Below are 26,252 nucleotides of genomic sequence, written 5' to 3'. Positions count from 1 at the left end.
TCCCTAATGTTGATAATTACAACTCAAAGATGTATATTCTGAAGAACCCCATAAGAAATGTGAATTTAGTCCTGTGAGGGGGAAAAATCTTTCCTTTTGCTTGTAATAAAAGGCAATGAAAACATTTTTTTCTAATATGGAAGAAGATATCTCCTTTGATGAGCCCCTAAGATTTCTATGCAACAATTATGATTTTACAAAATATTACCAGTTTTGAGGAAGTTTCAAAGAAATGAATTATTTCTATGTGCTCCTATCAGATCACAATTTTAGTCTGACCCATTCCTGAGAATGTCAACCCTGATTAATGATGAAGGTGGAGACTGGTAGGCTTCTGGGCTGAAATTTACTCTTTTTGTAGTTAGTAGATACTGTGTGGGGAGGTTCTTTGAAAACAGGTAAATATTCCAATCTTAATCAAACTTTCAGATTATTTATTTATTTATCAATAAACTTGTTTCCTATTTTATTCAAAGAGTTATGGCACCCCACCCTGCCCCCCAAATTTAAGGTAGAAAGTATGGAATGGTAGAAGTAAAAAACTGTCTCTACTTGCAAACAACATGAATGGTCACATAGAAAAACTTAAGGAATTTATTAAACAACTACTAGAACTATCATGTAAACTTAGCAAGGTCATAGGATACAAGGTTAATAAACAAAAGTCAATTGTATTTTTATACTTGCGGTAGCCAACTGAAAACTGAAATTTTAAAAATTTCCACTTGTAAGAATGACAAAAAATTTTAAATACCTAAGAATAAACTTAACAGAAGATGTGCAAGATCTCTATATTGCAAATTAGAAAATATTGCCAAGAGAAATTAAAGACTTAGAAAAAACAAAAGGTATATTGTGTTTATGGTTTCAAAGATTCAACACTGTTAAGATGCTGATTAGTCTCAAGTTGATCTATTCATTTAAGTCAATCCTACCACAATGCTAGCAATCTCTTTAAAATTGACAGACTGACAGATTCAAATTGATAAGATTCTAAAATTTAGTTTTAGGGGAGCCTGGGTGGTGCAGTTGGTTAAGCGTCCGACACTTAGTTTCAGTTCAGGTCATGATCTCACTCATGGTTTGTGAGCTTGAGCCCTATGTTAGGCTCTGTGCTGACAGCATGGAGCCTTCCTGGGATTCTCTCTCTCCCTCTCTCTCTGCCCTTCCCCAGCTCGCTCTCTCTGTCTCTGTCTCTCTCTCTCAAAATAAATAAAAACTTTAAAATATATATTAAAAATAAAATAAAATTTTTTAAACACACACACACACACACACACACACACACACACACACACACTGCCACATTGCCAAAACAAATTACAGTAATTAAGATAGCATGCTAATTGGTGGAAAGAGAGACTTACAGATCAAATGAACAGAATACAAAAACATACCCACATATATGTGGCCAATTAATTTTCTACAAAGATGCTAAGCAACTTATGGGAAAGGATAGTCATTTCAACAAAGAAATGACTAGAAAATATTAACATCCATCCTTACTGTGTACCATACAGAAAGATTATTTTGAAATGAATCATAGACCTAAACGTAAAAAGTTGTAACTTCAAGAAAAACACAGGAATATTCTATGCAAAAAGACAAAGATTTCTTATATTGGATATTTTTCTTAATATGACAAGAGACTGAGCACATGTTTAAAGGAGTCAACTGTATTTCCTTTTCTGGGAGCTGCCATTCAATTCTTTGCCCAACTTTTTTTTTTTTTTAATGTTTATTCATGTTTTGAGAGACAGAGACAGAGACAGAGCATGAGCGGGAGAGGGGCAGAGAGAGGAAGAAACAGAATCCAAAGCAGGCTCCAGGCTCTGAGCTTCTTGAACCCACGAACCGTGAGATCATGACCTGAGCCAAAGTCGGATGCTTAACCAAATGAGCCACCCAAGTGTCCCTGCCCAACTTTCTATCCAGTCTGTGGTCAGACCAATTTTTTCAGTTTGTACCTTCTTTTGTAACTTTCCATATGGCATATGCTGCCACTTAGAAATTTATTCATTTAGATATAACCAAATTTATCAATTTCTCTTTCAATACACGCATCTGAATGAAGTTCTTATTTAGAAAGCCTCTCTCCCCAAGTTTATAAAGAAATAATATGCCTATGTCTCCTAGTATTTTTATCCTTTCTTTTTTGCACTTAACCTTGACTCATTTAATATTTACAGTGTGTGACTTTTTGTGTAGATTTATTACTTTATAATTAATTGTGTGGATTAAACATTACTTTTTCATTTTTTCTTATTTTTTTAACACAGAGGGCTACCCAACTCTCCAACATAATTTACTACAGTAAACTATTTCCTTAATTATATGAGATGCCATATATTGCTGGATTTATACCAGGATTCTCAATTCTGTTCAACTTATCTGTCCATTCAAGAATGAAATAAGGGGCGCCTGGGTGGCTCAGTCGGTTGAGCGTCCAACTTCAGCTCAGGTCACGATCTCACGGTTCGTGAGTTCGAGCCCGCGTCAGGCTCTGGGCTGATGGCTCAGAGCCTGGAGCCTGCTTCCGATTCTGTGTCTCCCTCTCTCTCTGCCCCTACCCCATTCATGCTCTGTCTCTCTCTGTCTCAAAAATAAATAAACATTAAAAAAAAAAATGAAATAAACATTGTTTTAATTATTGAGGCTTTGTAATATGTTTTATATTTGGTAGCATGAGTCTGCTAGTCTGGTACCCTTCTATCTCAGTTTTCTTGCCATTAAAAAGTGTAAAAAACCTAATTAAAAAAGAAAAAAAAACCTGTATGTTGGAATACCATTTTATAAAATTTATCCTATAAAAAATATCGAATACAGACGAAATTGAAAAAGCATAATTAACTCTCATGTACTTATTATCTGTCTTCAACAAATGTCAATGTTTTTGGATTACACATTTTAAATTAATTTTGGGAAAACTGGTATCTTTATGGCACTTGTTCTCTCCTTCCAAGAATATGGTCTATCTTTCCACTTATTTATCTTCTTTCTGTCCTTTAGTAGTAATGCTGTTTGCATATAAATTTTGCTTATTTCTAATTATGTTATTTTGTAACTCAATAATGTACTAAATTTTTATTGTTATCATTTTTCAGTTGATTCACTTGAGGTGCCTACTTTGAATCATAGAATCTACAAATAATATTAGTTTTATCTCCCTTTTTATTTATCTTCTATGTTCTTTCTCTTTTCTAGTAGCACCGACTAGTACATCTGATAAAATATTAAGTAATGGTATAATATGAAGTAAATGGTATAATAGTGGCCATCCAAATCTTGTTTTGACTATAGGGCAAATGTTTTTAGTATCTCCCCATTAAACATGATGCAGGCTTTCAGTTGAAACAATATACTTTATCATGTAAGCTAGGGTCCAGCTATTCTTATTTTCTCATAAAAAAGACAAGAACGTAAATTGTATTTTGTCAAAAACCTTTTTAGTATCTATGAATATGGGCATGATTTTATGCCTTAGCTCTAAGCTTTATTCATATGATTGATTATATAATATTTTGTTCCAGTTCCTGTTGTCTGGTATCAATACCATGACTGCTACTTTCATTTTGGAGGGATTTGTTCACTGAATATCTTTTTTAATCCTTTTAACTTTTCCAAATGATTTTGTTTTAAGTGTGACTCTATAAAGCATACAGAATTAGGGTGTTTTGTTTTGTTTTGTTTTGTTTTTTTGGTGATCCAATCTGAAGTTTTTTTTCTTTGAATAGGTCAGTTTAACCCTAATTTACATTTATTGATAGGACTTTTTTTTTTTTAATTTTTTTTTTCAACGTTTATTTATTTTTGGGACAGAGAGAGACAGAGCATGAACGGGGGAGGGGCAGAGAGAGAGAGGGAGACACAGAATCGGAAGCAGGCTCCAGGCTCTGAGCCATCAGCCCAGAGCCCGACGCGGGGCTCGAACTCACGGACCGCGAGACCGTGACCTGGCTGAAGTCGGACGCCCAACCGACTGCGCCACCCAGGCGCCCCAGATAGGACATTTTTTGTTGTTGTTGTTCATACTTCACCATTTTATGTTATCTTTTCTGTATCTTTAGTTTTTGTTTTGTTTTGTTTTTAAGTAGTTGACTACATGGTCTTTTTGACTTCTTCCTAAGTATTAGTTCTTCTATTTAAGAACTTCTGTGTTTTTGTTTTAGTAGTAGCTAACTTTGTAATTACATTATAAAATACATTTTGTTCTCTATTTTCAGCATTATTTAATCTCCTATCATGAGTAATCATAAAATTAGTATATTTCTTTATTCTTCCTTCCTTGTTTTTCATTATAATTTTTTTTTTAATTAAAAGAGAGATGTATTGATCATACTAACAGCAAATACAGAGGTGGGCACAGAGTTAGTACACAGCTTTAATACGTTTTTTTGAAAAGTTAGAAATCAAAACATGTCATAATTCAATTGACCTGAAGGTGGGAAATGCCACTTCACTTTTTTCTTTTTAAACATCACTTTTATTAAGGTATAATTCACATGCAGTAATAAAACTCACTCTTTTTTGGCCTTTTTGGTGTATAGTTCTACGTGATTTGATAAATACAGTCACCACCACAATCAAGATATAGACAGAATCTATGGTCACAAACCTCAATGGTAAATTTTAATCAATAGTATTATTTTAACATTAACTTTGTAATGCTAAATGTGCTTATAATTCTATTACTTGATTTGTCAGCTTTAAATGAGATTCAATGAATTCCTATCAAAGATAAAGCAACTCAAGTATATACACTTCCTCCCACCTGCCTTCTGCATTCTCTTTCCAATTTTTGTAAGATGCAGCATTTGACATTGTTAGAGTATAAAATATTTACATTCTTTGTAGTTATCCTAAAACACACATTTGTTTTTGTCTTAATTCTAATTGTAAAAATATGCATTGGTCACAGCAAATCATTTTCTCCCCCCCCCCCAAGTTTTTATTTAAATTCCAGCTAGTTAACATACAATGCAATATTAGTTTCAGGTATAGAATTTGGTGATTCACCACTTATATAAAACACCTGGTGCTCATCACAAATGTCCTCCTTAATACCCATTACCTATTTAATGTATCTTCCTTCCCTCTGATAATAAATCACCTTTTTAAGTTTTCCTCTTCATCTATAAGTTGGTTGAATGTAAAACACTACAATTTCTGACATACAACTCATGCTTACCAAATCTTAGCTAAAAACAGAAGTAGTCTTTAGTAAACCCATTTTCATTAACTTTATAAAACTATTTTTATTAGTAGCAATAGCAGTAAATGAATACCTCCAAAATACTACAGAATTTGCTTGTCAATGGCAATAACAGGGAGAATAAATACTCACTACTGGCTGACTGTGTTTTATACTCCATACCATTATATATATAGTGAGACATACACTGAACCTAAAGTCATGTAAAAATAAACCGTGGTTCCTTTATGCTTGTATGAAATTTTAATATTTTCCCTCTCTCATAATTCAATAACTCTTTCCAAAGTCTTTGCACTACTAATTGCTTAGTAAATCTTTCCTTCAGAAAAACATAAAGAAAACTTTCCTTGCAACAGAAGAACAAGCACAATACATGACTGGTGATATTCAGGAAGGCACACTCAAACACAAAACACGCTAAATAGGCTACCTCATGTTACTCATTTCTGACTTTTCCTTCTTTTCTCTTAATTCTGTTAACAAGCAACATTCACTAGCACTGCCTAGGCAGTTGAATGCTGATCTGTCTTCAATATGCCTCCAGATTACCTCAATGTTAATATTAGCTATATAAAAATACAAAAAGAACTAGAGTTAGGAGCCTTCACTTCATTCCTGATGGTGGGAAATACTCTGCTATTGTTTCCTCAACTATAACCTCATTATATTCATGCTGTTAAGTTCTTAATGAATTTCACTAAGAAGTCAATTTAAATGTATTAAATTGCTGTCAGTCCTTCAGTAAGATCAATGAATACCATTCAGGGAGGTATGGAAACTGAATCTTCCCTAGAACATCAAAACAAGAATCAGATTTAATAAAGTTCATTTTAATAGGGAAATAAAAAGGGATGCTGAAAAGAACATGAATATTGGAATTGACAGATCGCGATTTAAAAAAAAAAAGTCAAGGCTTGACCACTTAATATGTATCCTCTAGGACACCTTTGGCTGTTGTGAAGATTACATATGTAATAATATAAAAAAAAGTATAGTATTTGGCAGCTGGTAGACAATCCACAAATGGTAGATAATATTAGTTTCAGTCATTAGGTATAACAGTCATTTAAAAAAAAAGCCACTGAAATTATAGAATACATCAGATAGAGCTAATTTTTGTAGGGTAAAGTATATCTAAAAATTCTAGCCAGATTCATGGCAGAGATCAGGAACACATCTTGAAATGCTTGCAGAAAATATAGTGATAAAATAAATGAGAGCATTTTGAAAAAGAAAGGCAATCCATTTAAAAGCTATTATAAAAGAATTCTATTGTGCTGGAGAATTTTCTGTGCTTCATGTTTTGGTCTCACTGATTTTTACTGTATCATAATCGCCAAAGTGATTTCATAGAATATGGATGGGCAGGAGGCATAAGTATGATTAAGTGCTTTATGTCACTGGTTCAAAATGTCTCATTTTCATCTACTTTTATATAACAATTTTATCAACTGTACTCTGTGGAAACCATTTGATGATATTGACACTTTGGAGAAAGTGAAGGTACAGGGAGAGGTGAATAAAGGGAGACAGATGCTATTCAATTCAGTTTTAATGATTTGATTCAATAAACTTACATGATGCTCCATCTACGTTCCAGGAGCTGTGGAGCTCGTTGAAGAATCAAAGATGAACAAAACATAATCCCTGCTCTGAAAGGGACTGTTTGTATATAACTGTTCACAGCAGAAGGCTTATAAAAACACAATTTCACTTTGTGTATACAGAATTAATATAAGAAAGCTTTCCAAATTTATTGGGAGCCAATAAAAATACTGATAAAAAATCTAATATATACAGTATAAAAATACTGTTTGGATATGCTACACTTTAAAAACTTAGAAACCAGTCGGTTTTTAAATGTTCTCATTAAAACACAGAGATGACAGGTTTATATATTTAGTGAAGTCATGGAAAATCTGCTAGTAAAGTGTGTAATTTCCAACCTAGTATGAAATACTCTATTGGAAAAAAAAAAAAAAACAAATGTCATAAGGATCAAGAATCAAAAGGAGTTTGTTAGATTTTGATTTCAATTATCAAATAGTTTCTAAATCTAGTCCTTAGTATTTTTTGAAAAAGCTTTCTTGAGAATACCATTAACTTAGAGTCCTGCATATCTTCTATAATGTTCTACAATCAACAGTAAACGACTGCCTTCAAGCTTCAGCTAATTGAAACATCTTTCATTTCTATTGGGAACTTTCTCCGTCATGCATAGTTTATTTGAAATCCAAAGGTTCACTTGGTTCTGCCAGACTAAAATTACATTATTAAAACTAGAATTTTATACTCACCCGATCCTCCTTTTGCCAAGTACTTGTTCTTTGCATAAAGGACAGAATCTAACATAGACTCAAAAAGAAGAAAATAGCCCTGCATAAAAAACATGAAAAAAAAAAAGGATTTTAGAAATGCACAATCAATATCTTCATATGTAGAACATTTTAAATATCTGGGCTACTCTTTTTATAAAAGGCATGTTTTTTTGTCTCTGCCATATACTTTTCTGCAAAGTTTGAAATTACTTTTTGCATTAAATTCTCCAAGTAATTATAACGTGGACACAGAAAGTTTATTATGGTTGAATGTACTGAACCTTCTTTATCTGTGCTTCCACTTTCTAGACTATTTATTTTTTCCTCATTAAAAGGAAAGTCTGAGACAGAAATTGTTAAAATACCCTCTAACTCTCCTTGGAGTATTGCAATATTAATAATCTAGACAGTGATTCTCAACTAAATTTTGTCCCCATCTCCCCCCCCCCCCCCCCCCCCCCCCCGCAGGACATCCGGCAGCGTCTACTGCCATTTTTGATTGTCACAACTTGGCGGGGTCGGGGGAAGGTAGGATGCTACTGGCATCTAATAGGTAAAGCCAAGAGATGCTGACAAACAGGCTACAACATGCACAGGAAGCCCTCACAACACACTGTCCAACCCCAAAAGTTGATAGGGCTAAGGTTAAGAAATCCTAGTCTAAAACACCATTTTCCAAAGAGCTTCCTGTCCAGTGACTTTCTCTTTTGTTTAAAAAAAAAAAAAAAAAAAAAAAAAAAGGAAGGGAGGGAATCTTTAAGAAACACAGATGCTTCAATAGTTCTGGAAACTGTTAAAGAAATTTGTTGAACATACCTTAACCATGTGTTACCCACTTTTTGACTACAAACCTTTTTTTTTCACGTATTACACCTATCAACACCTTGCACAACTAGTGTTGTTCTATGTTCATGGACTACAGCTCTGGAGTACTCCAGATTTTAGAGACCAGTAATGCCTCTGCTATGAAAGGACAATTTCAGTACAGGTGAAAAGAAAATTTACCACTACTGGTATCATGAGTGAAGGGTAGATGTCAGCTTGAGTCAGTCCTTCTCCTTCTAGAGGCTACCCCCCCCACCCCCCCACCACCCTGGGGCGGCAGGGACAGTCAAGGGCTCAGCACAGTGCTTAGCACATAAAACACTTTATTACTGCTTAGAGTGAAACATGAATTCTGCCCTAATGACAGCATTCTAAATCAAAACTGCTCTTACTTCATTTGTTCTGTGCACAAATAACTGACAGGATAAATACAATATTCTTTAACCACGTGAGCAAAGACTTTTTAAAGGGGTCTCGAGAACAAGAAAAACCTGCACACCTGGGATGGATAATCTTCACAAAAGATTAATAAACAGCACATTTAAACCTATAGAATATATAGTGCTCAAGCCTGAATCACTTAAAACAACCTAATTAAACTGACAACTCTACATTGATGTTTACCCATTCCCAGCAACACACCAATTCACTGAGAAGAAAATGCTTGCCTACAAAAAAAAGACTAAGCAACAAAGCTCTTTTATTAATGTGTTAACGTTAGGAAAATTAAGGACTTAGTGAAAACTGTTCTTCTGGCTAGAGTATTTCAGTAATATGTCTGACTGTTACAAGTTAGTTCCCTATTAATATCATCTGTGTACTCAAAGAACAGGGAACTTTTGGAAGTCAACTAAGAAATCTTTATCAATCTAACATAATTCATGCAGATCAATGCACACAAATGCTTATAAATAAGCACTCCACTACTGATTAAAGCAAATTATAATTTATGCCAAGGAATTATTAAAAAAGAAGTCTTCTATTTACCTTATGGGAAAAAGATCAGATGGTAAAACATGTTAATAGGTTAGGTGAAAAATTGTCCGTATTTGTAAGATTATTGCATATTAAAACATTAAAATAAATAAATTCACATATTGGTAAAAATTATTCATTATAGTCTAGTCTTTTTTGAAAGGGGGCAAAAAAAATTAGTTTGTCATTGATTTGGCAGTGTGTCAAACTGTTTCTAGTATTTACTTTTGAACTGGTTGGCAAAATCTAAGTACTTTACTTCCCTATGTCCAAACTCTGTCTTAATTCCATGTACTACAAACAAACCAAAAGTCTTCTCCATCAGTAACTAAAAGTAGCTCCTTCTAACAACATGCTTATTTACTGCATTTATGACAGTTATTATTAGCCATCCACCAGAGATTAAATTGCAGCATATTTTAAAATGGTGCTGCAGTCAATACCAATAGTGTAGTGGCAAAGAGTGTACACCTCAGGATTTAAATCCCAGAGAAATTCTTTTCCCTGTGTGACCTTGGACAAGTTAAATTAACATCATCATGTCTCAGTTTCTTCATCTGTAAAGTGACAACTATGGTATTCTATTTTATATTGGCTCGTGTGGGGATTAAATATGTTAATACATGTAAAAGTTTGGAAAAATAAATCTTATTTATTTAGCTAAAAAATTAAGAGCTATTTAAGAACATATTTGTAAAGGCTAATCAATTTTTTTAAATTATGGGTTTTTTAAAATTTATTTTTGAGCGAGACAGAGAGAGTGTGTGCGTGCAGGGGAGGGGCAGAAAGAGAGGGAGACGGAGAATTCCAAGCAGGTTCTGTGCTGTCAGCGCAGAGCCCGACGTGGGGCTTGACCTCACAAACTATGAGATCATGACCTGAACTAAAACCAAGAGTCGGACACACAACAGACTGAGACACCCAGTGCCCCTAAAATTATGTTTAATGAATTAGAGAATAAAGGCTTATCAGTCTGTTCAGAATCATATGCTTATTCAATGGTCCTATATTACTATCCATGAGTCAGAACAGAAATTCCTGTCTTTGCTTTTTCAGGGATCTATGAATCATTTCAGAGATCTTGTATCATTTCTTTTCTCAGACCAGGCTAGACTATGCATATCTGTGCACATACAAAAAATAAAATAAAACGCTCAAAATTTCTATACAATTAAGAAACAGAATTTTAAAACCCAGTAAAAATAATTTGGCCACATTCACCAAATTAGTGCCATGGGATTCCTACTTTAAGATTCTTCTCACAAAGATAATCACAGGGATTTTTCCCCCTAGGCAAAAACAAAAACAAACACAAAACAGTTTTATTTAATACTTCAAACTTTGGTATTTATACTTATGACTCTCCCATATGTCTTCTTCTATTGAAAATAACAAACATTAGGGGTGCCTGGGTGGCTTAGTCAGTTAAGTATCCAACTCTTGATTCCGGCTCAGGTCATGATCTCACAGTTCATGAGATTGAGCCTGAGTTGGACTCTGCACTGACAGCACAGAGCCTGCTTGGGATTCCCTCTCTGCTTCCCCTCCCCCCGCTTCTGTCTCTCAAAATAAATAAACATTAAAAAATAATAATAATATGGGGTGCCTGGGTGGCTCAGTTGGTTAAGTGTCTGACTTTGGCTGGGTTTTAGCCCGGTGTCAGGCTCTGTGCTGACAGCTCAGAGCCTGGAGCCTGCTTTGGGTTCTTTGTCTCCCTCTCTCCCTCCCCCTCCCCTGCTTGTGCTCTGTCTCCGTCTCTCTCTCTCAAAAATAAATAAACAGTAAAAAATAAATAAATATAAACTAACAAACATCAATAAGCATTTTTCCACATACCCTATAATGATTACCTTAGCTAAGCTTAAAATTCTGATCAAACAGTAAGAGATAGTTTCAAAAGTTCTAACTATTCAAATAACCTAATTTTCACATTATAGAAATCAGCACTAGACAGGTTAAACGATTTAAGTCATATGATCAGATGAATAATACCATACAAATTTTAGCTCCCCTTATAAAACACTGGCTTTAAGATTCAATTCCTACTGTTGTTAAACTCAAGCGCAAACAAACAAAAGAAAGAAGACAATCATTCTTGGCAGTAAAAATATCCTTTTCTAAAAGCCATGCTTTTCCTTCCCATTTTTTCAGACAGTCATCATTATTAGGTCCGAGAATTTCTGAAAGCAGATGATGAAACGCTTTTGTTGATACAGGTAAAGGATTTAGCACAGTGTTTGGCATAGGGTTAACACATAAAACCTATAAAAGGATGTATCACATGATTCTTTAGTTTGGCAGAAGGCACTATGTGGAGTCAGCTACCATGTGGTAGAACTGGGCTAAAATGGCTAGAAGCAGAAGGCTAAACCAAGTCTTTCTTCTTTCATTGTTCCCATTTTTATCTTTTTCTCTCTTCATTGGTATACAATTAAAAATGGTATTCTGAATCTATTTCTGATATATTTTTCACTTCAGCATCAAGGTATGCTTATGTAAGTACACGATGAGGCTTTTATTCTGTCAAAATAGCTTATAAACCTTAAGTTAAAGAACAGCTGAACTAGTAAATTAACAGAAAAGTATTCCTTTGAACCAACAACAGATTATACATTTCTTCATATTTAACATACCTCCTAAATATGCTACTCAATGGAGACTGACCATTTTACTGGCCATTCATTTCACTTAGTAGTCAGATTTCTGCTCAAGTATTACCTCCTCAGAAAGGTTTTTCCTGGGGGGCACCTGGGTGGCGCAGTCGGTTAAGCGTCCGACTTCAGCCAGGTCACGATCTCGCGGTCTGTGAGTTCGAGCCCCGCGTCAGGCTCTGGGCTGATGGCTCAGAGCCTGGAGCCTGTTTCCGATTCTGTGTCTCCCTCTCTCTCTGACCCTCCCCCGTTCATGCTCTGTCTCTCTCTGTCCCAAAAATAAATAAACGTTGAAAAAAAAAAATTAAAAAAAAAAAAGAAAGGTTTTTCCTGATATCTCCACGTAAAATATCATCTTTTTCCTCCTCTGAGCTCTATCTCTTTACCCTACTTGGTATTTCATTGTGGCACTCATGAATTAAAATGTTGTGTATTTTTGTGTTTAACTTCTGACTAAAATTAAAATGTAAGCTCCAAGAGGTGCAAGAACTCTATCTATCTATCTATCTATCTATCTATCTATCTATCTATCTATCTTTATTTTTGAGAGAGAGAAACCGAGAGTGAGCGGGGCAGGGAGAGAGAAGGAGGCACAGAGTCTGAAGCAGGCTCCAGGCTCCAGCTGTCAGCATAGAGCCCAATGCAGGGCTCGAACTCATGAACTGTGAGAACATGACCTGAGCCGAAGTCGGACGCTTAACCAACTGAGCCACCCAGGCGCCTCTATCTATATTGTTTGAAGTTATATTACTAAGGCTACAAATGTGGCTGGTAGACAGAAGTAACTCAGTAAGGAATTTTTGAATGAATAAAAGAATCAGAGTTACTAATATCATACATCATTATATTTGTTAAAACGAAACTATCTGCTGTTTGCTATTTTTGTGGTACAAAATAAAACTGGTTATTTTAAAATGCTGTTTTGCTTTCAAATTAAATTTCTCAAATAGTAATAGTAGTGATAGTTAGTGAGTTTTATTGTATTAAGTATCTTTATAAGGATTAACTTATTTAATTCTTCCCTAAAGCACATTTTATTGTTATTTCCATTTAACTGATAAGGCTTACAATGTTGAGTAACTTAAAAAAAAAAGTTAATAGTTACAGAAACATCTGAATGAGCCAGAATTTGAACCTTGGTCTAACTGCAGAGTATGTTCTGTATAACTATTCTATGTTGCTTCTTAAATTGATTTACCTAATTGAAAATAAGATTTAGTATTTACAAGGGCTCAAGTGTTTTGAAATGAAAAATTTCCCATAGAGCATATTAAACAAGATTAGAATTTATAATAGATATATGATTTATAATATTTCAAAGTGATAACTTGGTTGGCAACTGGCTCTTAGCCACTGTCCATTATGAAAATTATGTTTGGAAAATCAATGCAAACATTAGAATATATGTAGAACCAATACATGATGTCTATGAGAAAAATACATTTAGCTTAAAATATTAGCAGATGAAAAGATTCATATATGTATTGCTAACTGTTGACTTTTCCCTCAACTTTCCACTTTGCTAAACTTCATTCTACTATAGGCTCCCTATGTGATAGAATAGCCTTTAATTTCCTGGGAACTGTCCTTGGTTCTGAACCAAGTCATTTATTACTGATATCAGAAGGCGCTGCTCCAAATGCCCGGCTCATCTGCAGTGTAATTCAGACTGTAATTTCACAGGCTGCTGCCTCACCTGTAGGGGTGCCATCTGGAAGAGAATTATACCCAATATTTTCTCCCATGATGCTCATGGGGCACTCTTCTTTCCAAACTGACATTTACTTTTTAAAATTAAAATTTGCATTTACACTTCAAAAATTAATTACTACAAAAGGAACACAGAGGATTAAATCTGGGACTAAGATATTAACACTGTTCATTGAAATGGGAATCTTATTTTTAAAATGCTTGCTCATATCTTGGATAAATTAATGGTAAAAGAAACGTGATACCTTCAGTCTAAGGTCTTCTCTAATTTTTTTTTCATGCAAATAACTGAATTACAGATATACTCCTAGGCAGAATTAACTTATTAAAAAAAAACAGAGGCAGGAGAGATCACAAATAAAATGAAGAGCTAATCTAGGAAGTCAAGTGACAAATACTCAATAATTGAATTTATCTAAAGATAAAAGTACAAGATTACTTCTAACAAGTAAGTACGGCTATCAAATCTAAACCCCAATTTTTAGTATATTTCTGAAGCATAATAAATATTTATGACATCTTTTTCCAATACTACTCTCAATTCTATTTAAGTTTACTGTAGACAGAGTTGTTATCCAATGGTACTGGGACTATTAGTTTGTTGTTAATTGAAAACAGTACTTTTAAGAAAAAAAATACAAATACAAAACAAAAATACAAATACAAAACTATATGTTTTGTTTATTAATACTCTTTGAGGGTGAATCTATGAATTAGAATCTTCACAATGTTCCTTACATAAACCATATTCACAATGGATTGTAAGTAATCTCCAGTTTTGGCTATTTTAAAATAGAAAAAATAATCTAAGGGTACTTGGCAAGTGGAGAATCTCTGAATACAGTGACTCCCACCTTCCTGCTTCTAGTCTTTCACAGCTGATTTGTTACTACTTTATTCAACAGGAATTTTTTAAAAATCTTGTTCAAAAGCTTATATTAACTGATATAGTTAATATTAACTGATATTACATAAAGAAGCAGGGAAACAAACACAATAAGCTCTTGGTAAACATGTAATACAACTAATAGGAGCAAAACAAGAGCAGCACAATAAAAGGTAATTTATCAGCTTTAAGTGTTCGGTTAGGCATGGAATTTAGCACCTTATACAAAAAAAGAATTCAGAACATCATTAATTTGATGAACTAAACACAGGTTGGTAAAGAAGTGTCTATTGTATATTCATGTGACAAAATGTATTAATGATGCCACCTTTTAAGGAAAATTTTCTCTTATGTCCCATACTAGGTCAGGTGGGCTTTATAATATAATGTCGTTTAGAGATTGAGTTATTATCAATGCATAGATATGAGAACTTTAAAGCAAGGGTTCTCAACCTTGGCACTGTTGACAGATTTTGGGCCAGATAATACTTTATTGTAGATGCAATCCTGTCCGTTGTATGACGTTTAGCAGTACCCCTGGCTCCTACCTACCAAAACCACCGGCACTCCCCTCCTGTCTCTCTCCCTCCCAAACCTCCCGTTGTAAAAACTTAAGATGTTTCCAGACATTTCTCATTGCCAAAATATCCCCAGGTGGGTAAAACTGGACACCCCTCACCACTGAGAACCATTGCTCTAGAAATATCAAAAAAAGTAATTAGATAAGTATTTTCTCCTAATCTACAGTGCTCTCTGCTAAAAATGTGCCAAACTTAAGTTTTTACAAGATATGATGTAACTTCTATTTATTTCACTGTTACATTAATAATAGTCTTACACACTGAATACCTGAACTGTGAAGTTTTTTCAATGATTCCCCAGTCTATCGCATGACTCTTTAAAAAAAAAATTTTTTTTTAACGTTTATTTTTGAGACAGAGCGTGAACAGGGGAGGGGCAGAGAGAGAGGGAGACACAGAATCTGAAACAGGCTCCAGGCTCTGAGCAGTCAGCACAGAGCCCGACGCGGGGCTCGAACTCACGGACCATGAGATCATGACCTGAGCCGAAGTCAGACGCTTAACCGACTGAGCCACCCAGGCGCCCCTCCCTTGACTCTTTTAATTTAAAATGTGCTAATGCTAATGAATTTATCACAAATGTGATAATGAAATTATATGAGATTTAAAAAATTATGTATAAAATCATTTTGGGTAAGGTACTTTCCTTACTGACAGCTCTAAAATCACTGAGAGAGATATTATGCTTACACACTTGGCAAATGCAAGGTAGCTGTTGATATTAAGCAACAAGAATATCTGTATCCTTTACATTAAGTTACTATAGAATGGGTAGAAAAAATAATGTTTGAACATGTATGCACACATGTGTGCGCACACACACAGATATCTTCTCGATGTTTTATGTGTCTAGCTAAGAAATTTCTTAAAGCAGAATTTCTGGATTAAAGGGCAGGCACATTTAGGTTCTGATCTGTATCAGGGTGCCTGGGTGGCTCAGTTGGTTAAACATTTGACTCCAGCTCAGGTCATGATCTCACTTCAAACTCGCGTCGGGCTCTCTGCTGTCAGCTTGGAGCCCACTTCAGATCCTCTGTCTCCTTTTCTCTCTACCCCTCCCCCACTCTCTCTTTCTTTCTCTCAAAAATAAACGTTAAAAAAAAAAAAAAGATTTTGATCCGTATCATCAAGCTGCCTCCAGAAAGACTGACAATTTTTATCCTCACAACTGTGTAACTGAATTAAAGACTTATATGTGGATAAAAAAGAGATAAAGTTTGTAGACAATATTTTCATATTCTGGAGTGGGGTGGGGGAGAGAACTAACTATAAAGAAAAAGACCAATAAGTTTGACTAGATTAAAATTCAGAACCTGTGTTCATCAAAAAACATAAAAAGAATTAAAAGGCAAATCTGAGTTTGAAAAGATATCAAACACACACACACACACATACAACCCCTTTACCTGCCACAAAGAAAACTAATCATTAAGAAAAACACAAGCAATTCAAAGGAAAATGGACAAAAGAATTATACACAATTTCTTCACAAAATAGGAAGTCCAAATAGTCAATAATCATATGTAGAGATGGTACATATGGTAATGATGAACTTCATTAGTAATTCAAACACAGTGAGAAACTACTACTGATAACGGAGCGGCAAGAATTATGAAGTCATACAATGTTCAGTGTTGACAAGTATATGGAGTAATAAAGAAAAATTTTACTACTTTGGAAAAGTTTGGCATTATCTAATAATGCAGAAGAGCAGTGCACCCTGTTATCTAGCAATTGTACTTAAAAAAAAATTTTTTTTTAAAAGTTTATTCATTTTTGAGAGGCAGAGACAGACAGAGCACAAGTGGGGAGGGGTAGAAAGAGAGGGAGACAGAGAATTGGAAGCAGGCTCCAGGCTCTGAGCTGTCAGCACAGACCCTGACATGGGGCTCGAACCCACGAACCGTGAGATCATGACCTGAGCCAAAGTCGGACGTTTAACCAACTGAGCCACCCAGGTGCCCCTAGCAATTCTACTTCTAAAAATACTTCTAAAAAAGCACACTCGACTGTAATATCATACATGTACAAGTATACTATAACATTATTATTCGTCATTGTAAAAGAAATGGAAATGATCCAGTACCCACCAACTTCAGAATAATAAACACACTGTTGTATATTCACACAGGAGAATATATAGAAATGAAAATGAACAAATTATGCATACTGGCAATATTGATGAAAGTGGCAAAAATGTAAAGAAAAGCAAGGAAATGATCACCATAGAGGTCAGGTGAGTAGTAACCTCTCTGGGGTAGGAAAGAAGTTGTAACAGATATAATTAAAAGATAAAAAGATACTGAAAAGACATTTGAAAAAATATATAAGAAAGATATACGAAGATGAAATTAGAATATAAAGATATCTAAAGAAAGGTGAAAAGATACTTGGCAGCTGCTTTCTATATTTGGATCTGACTGGTGATTATACAGGTGTTCATTACATAACTATTTCTTACACTGTAAGCTTAGCGAATCTTCTGTGTATGTTATATTTCACAACTTATTAAAAGAAAGATTTACATGCCTAGTTATATAACATGCAATAGTCTGGGAGAAAGCAAAAGGAACACATATTCAAATCTGTTTATAAATGCTTAGAACACGTCTGGAATAGTACACAATTAATTAGAAAAATGCTAAAGTAAATTAAAGGACCAAGAATATTATTAGGGACAAAGAACAATACTTCATAATTATAAAGAAGCCAAACCTTATCAACAATACGTAACAATTCTAATGTATAGGTACCCCAAAACCACATAAAAATATCTGAAGCAAAAACTGACAGAAGTGAAAAGAGAAACAACTCCTGAAGTACAGGTAAAAACTGTATTATTCTTTTAATAGTTAACAGAACAAGTAGACTTAAAATAGTAAGCATTTAAAAGACGTGAATCATACTATCAACCAACTTGATCCAATTGACAATTATGTAACAGTCCATTCAATGACAGCAGAATCCACATTCACTCAAATTAATGTGGAACATTCAACAAAATAGACCATATTCTGGGCCATAAAGCAAGTCTGAACAAATTTAATGGAATGATAAAATACACAGTATGTCCTTTGATATCAACCAAATTAAATCATAAACCAGTAAAAGAAAGATACCTAAAAAAAACTGCCAAACACTTAGAAATTACACAACATACTTTGAAATAATTCATTGATCAAAGCAGAGATCCCAGGGTAATATTTTCAGTTGAATAAAAAAAATCATGGGATAAAGCTACAACAGTCATAATGGGAAATTTATTTAAGAGATGAAAAAAGCAAAGTGTAGAACAATATGCAAAATATGCTTACCCTACCCTAAATTTAAGGGTGGGGTTTGTCAGGTATTTTGTTCACTGTTTTATTCTACCTAGAACAGTGCCGGGCACCTAGAAGCCACACAATATTTGTTCACGGAATGAGTGTGCCAAGGAGTAGAAATACACATTTTATAACTTATTATAATGTCTCAGGAAGGATACACTAGAAACTGGTAACAAATTTTGTTGGGGGATTCTGTGTAGGTCCTGAGTGGTAAAGACAAGATGAAATTTGGAACTTGTATGTATTATTAGTCAAAAAGAAATAATAAAATTTTACATGTATATAACAAATAATTTGTCAGAGCAGCTATTTCATTATTTTACCTGATCACTATCTTCCATACAAGAGGAATAATTCTAGTAGCTACCATTTATTTAAAAATTTTTTTAATGTTTATTTATTTTTGAGACAGAGAGAGAGAGAGAGAGAGAGAGAGAGAGAGAGAGAGAGAGAGAGAGACAGAGCATAAGCAGGGAAGGGGCAGAGACCGACAGAGACACAGAATCTGAAGCAGGCTCCAGGCTTGAGCTGTCAGCACAGAGCCTGATGCTAGGGCTCGAACCCACGAGCCATGAGATCATGACCTGAGTCGAAGTCGGACGCTTAACCAACTGAGCCACCCAGGCTCCCCACTACCATTTATTCATTTATTTTTTAATTTAATTTTTATTTTTAAAAATTTACATCCAAATTAGTTAACATATAGTGCGACAATGATTTCAGGAGTAGATTCCTTAGTGCCCCTTATCTATTTAGCCCATCCCCCCTCCCACAACCCCTCCAGTAACCCTGTTTGTTCTCCATATTTATGAGTCTCTTCTGTTTTGTCCCCCTCCGTTTTTTTTTTTTTCATTTCCCTTCCCTTATGTTCATCTGTTTTGTCTCTTAATGTCCTCATATGAGTGAAGTCATATGATTTTCATCTTTCTCTCACTAATTTCACTTAGCATAATACCCTCCAGTTCCATCCACGTAGTTGCAAATGGCCAAGATTTCATTCTTTTGGATTGCCGAGTAATACTCCATTGTGTGTGTGTGTGTGTGTGTGTGTGTGTGTGTATACCACTTCTTTATACATTCATCCTTTGATGGACATTTGAGCTGTTTCCATACTTTGGCTATTGTTGATAGTGCTGCTATAAACATGGAGGTACATGTGTTCCTTCGAAACAGCACACGTGTATCCCGTGGATAAATGCCTAGTAGTGCAGTTGTTGGGTCATAGGGTGTTCTGTTTTTAGTTTTCTGAGGAACCTCCATACCGTTTTCCAGAGAGGTTGCACAAGCTTGCATTCCCATCCCCACTACCATTTATTAAGCAACTATTATGTGCTTGCTACTCCCCTGCAGGATTACTTCCTGCCTCTTCTCATACCTTACAACATATAGTTGTAATAATTCTTTATGCATTCTCTTCTAAAGTTTGAAAAACTTTTTATCAGTTTAAAAGTCTTTCTCCCACTAGATGGCACTCTCATTTAATGAACAAAAGACTGACAGTTAAATTGGTTCTTTTCTTCAAATTGCAGCAAATGGTCCAATTATCAAGTTTATCAAAAGCAAAACTGAATCATCTCAAGATCTTTCCATATGCACACGTGGGTCTCCCCCTTAATCCAGAGTTACAGAATTGGTTTCCCAGGATAAGGGTAGAATATCCATATTAATTTTTATTAAAAAAAATTATTTTAAAGTAATCTCTACACCTAACATGGGGCTTGAACTCACAACCCCGAGATCAAGAGTTGCTGTACCGACTGAGCCAGCCAGGCACCCCAATGCATACTGATTTTTAAAAGTGTTCCTAATCCCCATGCCAGATGAAAAAAATCTTTAATTATAACTGGATAGTCAACTTTAAAAATTGCAACTAAAATATTAACTAGCATTTTTATTAAAGAAAATTACATTAAAGTGTGTGTGTGTATATATATATACATACATGTATGTATATATATATACATACATGTATACATACATGTATATATATATACATACATATATGTGTATATATATATACACATATAACAATGTATAAAGTATGCTATCTTTTGCATATAAGACATAAGGGTAAAAATATAAATAGATACATAGCTACTATTTTTAAAAATAAGTTAAAACCTTTAAAAAGGTTATCTATTCACTTGGGGACAAAAGAAATGGAACCACATAATTTCCTCATAATTAAAACATAACAATTAAACTAAACAAAGGAAAAAGCAATTCCCCAAATTGGAGAAAAAGGAAATAAATAAGTCTGGTTGTATGTCAAGTTGGTTACATAACCAGTGAAAGTAATTCCTTCAAATGACTTTCAAACACAATATTTAGATTGGACATTTCTCATGAGATGTATTCTAGAACAAAATATAAAAGACCTTCAACTGCATTTAGAAGCCTTACTGTTTAGTAGTAAAGTTGGTGTAAAATTTGTGAAACCATAATAAAGCAAATAAATAATTAGAATTATCTTAGGAATCAAGATTTTCTGCATGGAAAAAATACAACTATAAAACTAAAAACTTCAAGTAAAAGTTCTATAATCTTAAATTGGAAAAATCAGTATAAACTCATATTTTTTATATTAAAAAATAGCTACATCTGTCCACTAAAAGACACACACAAGCAATGACATTCCAATGACAGTTCATTAATCTGAAAATGGTAACTAAATAGAAAAGACTGAGAATTTATCCTAATTTTCCTATATAAAGTATAGTTCATAACCAAATATTTGATGAGAGAATATACTTAAGGAATAATTTCAGCTAACACATGGAGAACAAATGATACATATAAAATATCAAAATTTTGCAACTTTTAATGAAATAATGAATCCAAGAAATCATTTTCATTGGCTTCTAAAACCATTAGGTAGGTTTATAATGAATAGATTAGGCTGACAACTCCAAAAGCCACTTATCAACCTTAATATAATATAAAGAGACATTAAGAGTCCCTTGATTCAATGCAAGAGAAACAAACTACCACCACCCTCCATGAAGTATTCTAGAAAAAACAGACACACAACTTTAATTTGTTAATCCATTTCTAGACCTCCTGGTATTTATGGTTTACAGGAAATACAAGGGATAGAAAAACATGTTAAATGACACCATGAGGATGCAATCATCAAAATCTAGAATATGGAAAACTCTACAGGACAACAGACCCAGTGTCTTCAAAAAACGGCAAGAAAAAGAGGAGAAGAGGTGAACCTATAGACTATAGATTTTAGACTTGATACCAAAAGCATGCTCCATAAAATACAAATGAATAAACACCGACTTCACCAAAATGAAAAATTTCTGTTCTGTGAAAGGCCTTGTTAGGGGACTGGCTACAGACTGGAAAAAATATTTGCAAACCACGTATCGAATAAAGAACTCACAAAAAAGAACTATCAAACTTGGCAGTAAATCAACAATCCAATTAGAAAATGAGCAAAAGACAGAAATAGATATTTTACTGAATAAAAGATACAGAAGGCAAATATGTATATGACAAGATGTTTAACATCATTAACCATTAGGGAAATGCAAATTAAAATCACATGAGATATCACTACACACCTATCAGAATGGTTTCAACAAAAAACAGTGACAATATACAATGTTGGCAAGAATGTAGATGGATGTTGCCACTGGAACAGTCATATTGGTGGTAAGAATATAAAATGGTACAGCCCCTCTAGAAAACAGTTTGGCAGTTTCTTATGGAATTAAATATGCAATTACCATATGACTAGCTATTGTACTCTTGAGCATATATATGAGAGAAATGAAAACTTATGTTTACACAAAATTATATACACAAATGTTCATACAGCTTTATTTGTAATAGCCCCAAACTGGATATTCTACAAAAGTTAAGTGGTTAAAATACTCTGGTATATCCATACCATGGAATACTACTCAGAAATTAGGGAGACTATTGATATGTACAATAATTTGGATGAATCTGCAGGGAATTAAGCTAAGTGAAAAAAGCCAATCCAAAAAGGTCACATCCTATATGATTCCATTTCATTCTTGAAATGACAAAATTATAGAAATTTAGAACAGATTGGTGGTTGCTAGAGGTCAAGGCTGGGGACGGGAAGAGGGAAGTGTGTATGGCCATAAAAGGATAACAGGAGGGTTCCTTGTACCAATGAAACTGTTCTGTATCTAAATGGTATCAAAATCAATATTCTGGTTGTGCTGCTTCACCATAGTTAAGATGTTATCATTGAGAGAAACTGGGTAAATGGTACAAGGCATCTCTCTGTGTTATTTCTTACCACTGCATGTGATAACCTACAATTATCTCAAAATAAAAAGTTTAATCAAGAAGATTTATGAAACAAATTAATCAAATTCAACATGTACACAGAACTCAGATCCTGATTCAAACAAATCAAAAGTAAAAATATATAGAGAATTCATTCAACAATCAGGGAAATGTGAACAGACTGAATATTAAGAATATTTTTAAGGGGCGCCTGGGTGGCTCAGTTAGTTAGGCATCCAACTTCAGCTCAGGTCATGATCTCATGGTTTGTGGGTTCGAGCCCTGCATCAGGCTCTGTGCTGACAGCTCAGAGCCTGGAGCCTGCTTTGGATTCCGTGTCTCCCACTCTCTCTGCCCCTCCCCCACTCACACTCTGTTTCTGTCTCTCAAAAATAAATAAATGTTAAAAAAAAATTTTAAAGAATATTTTTATAATATGGAATTGTGGCTACATTGGTAATTTTGTTAGGTTCAGTAATATACTGAATAAAGGCATAATAAGCACACACTTTTATAAGTACTTATCAGTTAAAGATAGCAAAAAAATATATAATATCGCAAAGATAAATAAAACAAAAATTACAAACACTGATAATTGTTGAGGCAGGGTGATAGGTACAATTGTTCACTGAAACATTCATTCTAAATTTTTCACATTGGAAAATATCCCTAATAAAGTATTTTTAAAAATCAAAAACAGTAAGTAACAGTGGTCTGCATATGTATATGTCCCAGGTACAAAGCAAAAACAAATACAAATCATTTGGGGTAAAACCCAAGCATCAAAGAATTTTTCACAGATAAAATAAAAGCCTTAGAACAATATATAGCAGAATATCAAACAGTACTAAACACTCAAATAAACAAGTTCTAAGCACCATGAATAAAGGCTAGTAGAAACAACAATCAGCAAAAGCAGATGTGCAAACTCTCTGCTACTGTTTATGATTCATGAGCTTAAAAGTGGCTTCAAGATCATAACAAGCAAGCAAAATTTTAAAAGACCCTAAGAGAATTCCTACAAGTGAAAAAAGATTAATTGAAATTTTGAAAACTCAATAGATGAGTTTAACTGATAATTAGAAAGAGTTTCAGAAAAAATTAGTGAATTGGTAGACTGAACTGAAGAAGTTATCTGGAATGCAACCCCAAAAGTCAAAACAATAGAAAATGCAAAGTTGTGTAAGAGGTATAGAAGATAGAGAAGTCTAATAAATGTGTGATAGCAATTCTAGAAAGATTTATTAAATAAGATACAAAAACTCAAATGATAAAAGAATTCTGACAACACATTAAATGTTAAGAATGTCTATTCATCAAATCACATCAAAAAAATAGTGCAATGACAAGCCACATGCTGCTAACAAACAAGTGACAGACAATTATCAAGACAAGCTAGGTTATCCTACATTCACAAACAATATCCAAATTATCACTTAAAACAAAAAAAAGATTTATTTCTTACATCACAGGCTGACAAGAGTCATTGCTTATTATAATTACCCAGGAGTCAGGCTGACAGAAGGTTCATATTAATAAATGCTTCCACAATCACTGATGCATAGAAAGGGGATGTGGCAAATTGTGTACTGGCTGTTAAACATTCTGTCTGTATACGACTTTCACTGTCCAAAGTAATTCACAGGGCCACATCTAACTTCAAGGGAGATAGAGTAAAATTCTAATATGTGCCCAGAAACCAGGAGAGGCAGAAGACAGGAGAAGAGCTCTAACAAATTGGCAACTAGAATAAATAAGGAACTCTTTTCAAAAAATAATAAAAAGATAAAAAGCCCCAAGAGAAACACAGGCAAAAGAAATTGGCTGAAAATGCCAAAATGAGCCATGCACACATTGTTCTTAAACATTATTAAGTATTTGAATTATGTACTCCCTCTGGAATTCTTATATAAAATTGCACTCCAGAATTTCCCTCTGAATACAAAATGAAATGGAAAAAACTAGCAATTGAAATAGTCAAAGTATTTATTATTTTTTATCTTGGGAACATGCCTGTAATGCATTAGTTGTATCTTCATGGATATACACAAGATGAGATCTCTGTCTCTGCAATCTCTTAGCAATTGCCTGTGATGTGCATCACATTCTCGCTTAATGCTTATTTAATAAGAAAAGTATGTTCATTCTCTTCTAAAACACAGTAGTCACATGGAACTGAACAAGAAAAGAGGAAATAACACCAAAACTAATATCCATAAGAAAAAAAAATACAAAATGTTTGTTCTTCAGGGCTTATTGGTTCTGTAATAAGGGTTCCTTAGAGCACTTAGTCAACTTATGTGGAGGGCAAAAGTGCCAATGCCTTTGTTTTTCTAATGGTAAATTATCTCTCAAATATGATAGTACTGGTGTGTTTCTTCTTTAATAATAGCATGAAGAATAATAATTCAAGAAAAAAGTAACAGTTAGAACTATTTTTAGAAATCACTTGAATGTGGGATTCAGCTAAATCAGTACTTACAAATACTGGCCTTGGGGCGCCTGGGTGGTTCAGTCAGTTGAGCTTCTGACTTGATTTCGCCTCAAGTAATGATCCCAGGATGGGGAGATAGGGCTCCGCACCTCAGGCTCTGCACTGAGCATTAAGCCTGCTTAGGATTCTTTCTCTCTCTCTCCCTCTGCCTCTCTCCCCCATTCACACTCACACTTTCTCTCAAATAAATAAAATGAAAAAAAAAGTATATATATAAAAAAAATATTGGCTTCAAATGCCAAATATTAGAAAAAGAAAAGCTGAAAATCAATGATCTAAGCTTCTACTTTAAAAAATTTTTTAAAAATTTTTAAAATTTAATCTCTCTGAGAGAGAGAGAGCAAGAGCATGGGCAAGTGGAGGAGGGGCAGAGAGAGGGAGAGAGAGAAACAGAATCCGAAGCAGGCTCCGGGCTCGGAGCTGTCAGTACAGAGCCCAACGTGGGGCTCAAACTCATGAACGACAAGATCATAACCTGAGCCGAAGTTGTATGCTTAACTGACTGAGCCAACCACACGCCCTTAAGCTTCCATTTCAAGAAGCTAGAAAAAGAGCAGCAAATCAAACTCTAAGAGAAAATAAGGAAATAATAAAGATTGAAGTGGAAATCAGTACAAAAGAAAACAAATGTTGGTAAAGAAAAATCAACAAAGCCACAATTTGGGTTCTTTGAAAAGAGCAGTAAGGGACAAACCCTTAGCAAAACTGATCAAGACAAATTACATGTTATTTCCTAATAACAGGGAATACATTAAGCTTTGGGTTTGTCTCTGGTCATGGTACTTTTATTGGATAGTAGCACATATTAATAAACGTAAGTAATAAAAGTCTTCCTGAAGACTGAATTCCAGGAAAGCTCAGCTAGCCTCACATTCACTCAACTTCAAGTTACTTTAAATTGGGTATTCCCAAATAAATATTCTAGTATTAAAAAAGGATAAAGGGAAGAGAATGGAAAATGGAGCAGACCAAATCAATATATCACCACTACTGAAAAATTTA

The 26,252-nt window shown here is 34.2% G+C and overlaps 1 protein-coding gene across 1 annotated transcript in view; it reads right to left on the bottom strand.

The window, feature by feature from the left end:
• The window catches only part of PRMT3 (protein arginine methyltransferase 3), a 139,046-nt gene that overhangs the window by 54,227 nt on the left and 58,567 nt on the right, over positions 1–26,252 (bottom strand). The window contains exon 11 of the mRNA XM_043580815.1: positions 7,510–7,588. Coding sequence (XP_043436750.1) covers positions 7,510–7,588 — 79 coding nt within the window. The remainder of the gene's footprint in view (positions 1–7,509; positions 7,589–26,252) is intronic.

This window comes from Prionailurus bengalensis, chromosome D1 (genome assembly GCF_016509475.1).
Source record: "Prionailurus bengalensis isolate Pbe53 chromosome D1, Fcat_Pben_1.1_paternal_pri, whole genome shotgun sequence".
Taxonomy (NCBI): Eukaryota; Metazoa; Chordata; class Mammalia; order Carnivora; family Felidae; genus Prionailurus; species Prionailurus bengalensis.
This window is presented reverse-complemented; position numbering and strand designations above follow the sequence as displayed.